The sequence below is a fragment of the Pithys albifrons genome, chromosome 6, assembly GCF_047495875.1.
Source record: "Pithys albifrons albifrons isolate INPA30051 chromosome 6, PitAlb_v1, whole genome shotgun sequence".
NCBI lineage: Eukaryota > Metazoa > Chordata > Aves > Passeriformes > Thamnophilidae > Pithys > Pithys albifrons.
Genome location: NC_092463.1, coordinates 6015232 through 6018831, shown reverse-complemented (window position 1 = coordinate 6018831; position 3600 = coordinate 6015232). Strand labels below are relative to the sequence as shown.

General features: G+C 60.0%; 1 protein-coding gene across 2 annotated transcripts; it reads left to right on the top strand.

The window, feature by feature from the left end:
- The first annotated feature begins 248 nt into the window (after positions 1-248).
- SIX1 (SIX homeobox 1) lies at positions 249-3048 on the top strand. Of its 2 annotated transcripts, none has more exons than XM_071559367.1 (2): positions 249-808; positions 1780-3048. In XM_071559367.1, exons 1-2 carry the CDS (start codon positions 249-251, stop codon positions 2066-2068), a joined length of 849 nt encoding a protein of 282 aa, XP_071415468.1. In that variant the 3' UTR covers positions 2069-3048. The 2 variants fall into 2 exon arrangements, with proteins under 2 accessions (XP_071415468.1, XP_071415469.1); XM_071559368.1 differs by having other exon boundaries at positions 249-814.
- Positions 3049-3600: the final 552 nt, after the last annotated feature.

Genomic DNA, 3600 nt, shown 5'->3' with positions numbered 1-3600 from the left:
CCTCGGCACCGTGACGAGCATCCCCGCTCGCCCGGCACACCGTCCCCGGCTGCTGCTGCTGCTGCAGCGCCTCCCCGCTCTGGGGCCGGCACCGGGACCGGCACCGGGATCGGGATCAGCATCGGGACCGGCCCCGGCGGGCGCCTCCCCCGCGCCCCTCCGCCGACGCGCTCCCGTGAAGCGCCCTCCTCCTCTTCTTCCTCCTCCTCCTCGTCCTCGTCCTCCTGCGGCCGCCGCCGCGCTCGACCATGTCGATGCTGCCGTCGTTTGGCTTCACGCAGGAGCAGGTCGCCTGCGTGTGCGAGGTGCTGCAGCAGGGGGGGAACCTGGAGAGGCTGGGCCGGTTCCTGTGGTCGCTGCCGGCCTGCGACCACCTGCACAAGAACGAGAGCGTCCTCAAGGCCAAGGCGGTGGTGGCCTTCCACCGCGGCAACTTCCGCGAGCTCTACAAGATCCTGGAGAGCCACCAGTTCTCCCCCCACAACCACCCCAAGCTGCAGCAGCTCTGGCTGAAGGCGCACTACGTGGAAGCCGAGAAGCTGCGGGGCAGACCCTTGGGCGCCGTCGGCAAATACCGCGTCCGCCGAAAATTCCCTCTGCCCCGCACCATCTGGGACGGCGAGGAAACCAGTTACTGCTTCAAGGAGAAGTCCCGGGGCGTGCTGCGGGAATGGTACGCCCACAACCCCTACCCGTCCCCCCGGGAGAAGCGGGAGCTGGCGGAAGCCACGGGTCTCACCACCACCCAGGTCAGCAACTGGTTCAAGAACAGGAGGCAACGGGACCGAGCGGCGGAGGCGAAAGAAAGGTACGTGCCACCCCCCCATCAGCTCCATCTCCCCCTTTTCTCCCTGCTCCACCCTGCGGGGAGCTGATGGGAACCTCGGCAGCGCGGCGAGTACCCGGCGACGGATGGGATGGGAGTGACGACAAAACCACGGTTTCCTCCAAATCTCATTTTTTTAAATCACAAACCGTGTTGCGTCTTCCCCCTTCCGTGGAAACCCAAGCGGGCTTTCCACTCGAGATCAACCCGACCCCACCTGCCCGAGGGGAACAAACGAGACTTTCACCGTCCTGTCCAGGCCGCTCCGCCGCCTTTGTTCGCTGCCTGCCGCCCCGAGCAAACTGGGAGGGATGCCGTCCCGGAGCCTTGGGAGAAGCGGTTGGGATGCCGGGTCGGGCATTGCTGGGGATCGATCAGAGTAGCTCCGAAGCCCGGAGGAGGAAGGAGATATAGCTTCGGGATGGAGAGCTGGGGGGAACCGGAGTGAGACCGGGATGGGAACGCGCTGGCCGGGCCGAGTCGCCGCCCCGTACCGAGGCCACCGCGGGAGACGCCAGGGTGGCCTTGGAGCGAGGCGGTGGCTCGGCCTGGCGAAGCAGAGTCACGGAGGGCATCTCCTTCACCAGCCTCCCGACTGAGCCTCTTGGAGAAAATCCCGCACTCTATTCGTCCCCGGGCTGCACTTTCATTTTTAATTTAAAAGAAAGAAAAATCTCTCCTCAAAAAAAAACAAAAATCCATCCCTGCGATTTTCCTCCTTACCTAAATTACAGGGCTGTGCGGTATGCGCTTATTTATAGAAGGGGTAAAAGAAATGGGGATGATCCGTTATAAAAATATTAGGATTTTTTCCCCACTGAAGAAGCGTCTGCTCCCACGTTGGAATTGAACGCGAAGGATTTACGGGGGGCATTAGCACAATGCCCATCCCTGCCGCCTCCCGCCTGCTCTGACATACCCATTGTGGGATTTTTTTTCTTGCCTTTCTGCAGGGAGAACACGGAAAACAACAACGCAGCCACCAACAAACCGAACCAGCTCTCGCCTCTGGAAGGGAGCAAACCTCTTATGTCCAGCTCCGAGGAAGAGTTTTCTCCTCCCCAAAGCCCGGATCAGAACTCGGTCCTGCTCTTGCAGGGGAACCTCAGCCATGCCAGGAGCTCTGGCTATTCCCTGAGCGGTTTAGCCACATCCCAGACCCCTCACAGCCTCCAAGGCCACCAGCTCCAGGACTCACTGCTGGGACCCCTCACGTCCAGCCTGGTGGATCTGGGATCCTAAAGGCCCTCGGCGGGCGGCTGGAGGATCGGGAGAGGAGGTTCTACTCGGGGACAGAGGCTCTGGGTTGTACATAGAGGACAGCACCCGGTTTTACAGCTCACCCGCTGATTCTTAACGGGACTCTCGGCTCTTTTCACACAACCCCACATCGGCTCCTGCTCCAGTTTCTCCCCCCACCAAGCGTCTCCAACAATCACCACGGTTTTTTAATTATTTTTTTTCCACGTAGCCAAACGCAGAGAACGGCAATAACCCTCGTCAGTCCTTCGAGTTCAAACAAGTTGGTCCCAATGGGAATTACAAAAAAAAAAAAAAAAAGAAAGAAAAAGAAAATAGAATCCTAACCCCAGCTGGATCCGATTCTACCCAAACAAATCCCAGCGCCGAGGGAGCAGTGGGGCAGGGGCGGCCGGCACATCCCTGCTGCTGCCCGGCCGGGTCCCCGAGGAGCTGGGATGGGGACAGAAGGGAGCGAACCGCTGTACTGAGCCCTGTGTCAGAGAGGGAGGAGGGAGGGGAAGTAACGTTTACATTTTTCATATTTAGCCTTATCAGAAAGATTTCGATGTAGTTTAAATTTAAAAAAGAAGAAGTTGCAGTATTAGAGTTTTACCAAGTGCCTGTGTCTGAGCGTGGCCATGCGAGTTACTGAGAGGGCTCCGGTGGGCCCGCGTCCCCCAGCTTCCTCCTCATCGGTGGTGAAATGCATCAATGTGGCTAAAAATTAGGATAAAATAGTAACAATAAAAAAATTCGACGGCCGTTTTCCTTCTAAACGAGTAATCCCCGGGCTGCCCCCCCAGCTCCCGGTTGTCTTTTCCCCTCTGTCCCCGCTCGCCGCCTTCCTCCTCCGGCTTGCAGAGAGCCCGCGGATGACGCTGCTTGTCTCGAGTATTTGTTACCAAAAATCGCATGTGCTTTCAGGTTTATTTTCTACTGTACCTAAACAGTCTAAATTAAACAACGCTGATGGCAGAACACCCAGGTTGCGCTTTTCTTTGCAGGGTTTCTTTGCCCAAGCCCCTCTGCCCACCCTAACTCTCCTCCCCACGGGTTGCAGCGGAGGTGCTTCAGGACTGTGGGGAAGCCGGTGGGTCCGGCTTCGTAACCGAGGAAGGATGGGGAGATGGGACCCGCCTTGCCCGGGGTGTCCCCACGGGAGCCGGGCTGCTGGTCGGGAGAGAGCGTCTGGCCCCTGCCGCCCGCCCCATCGGGGCCTCGCTGGTGCCAGTCCCCCCTGTTAGCGTTTTGCATCATTAAGTGCGCGTTTATTTAAGTCACTGCCGTGTTTGTGCTCGGGGTCTTGGGCCATGGAGAAATGTCACCCTCTGCAGGAGGGTCTATCCCGGCCGGAGCGCTCCGCGTCTCTCCCGCTCAATCCCCAGCAGGCCCGCCGGCCCCGGCACCAGGACACGCTTCAAAAACCCCCGTGGAGCCTCGACCCGCGCCCGGACGGGGCGGCGGATCCGACCCCACCCCTCGCCCTCCTCGGCTCCGGATGCGGGGGAGCCGGGGCGCGGTGCCCGGGCGGC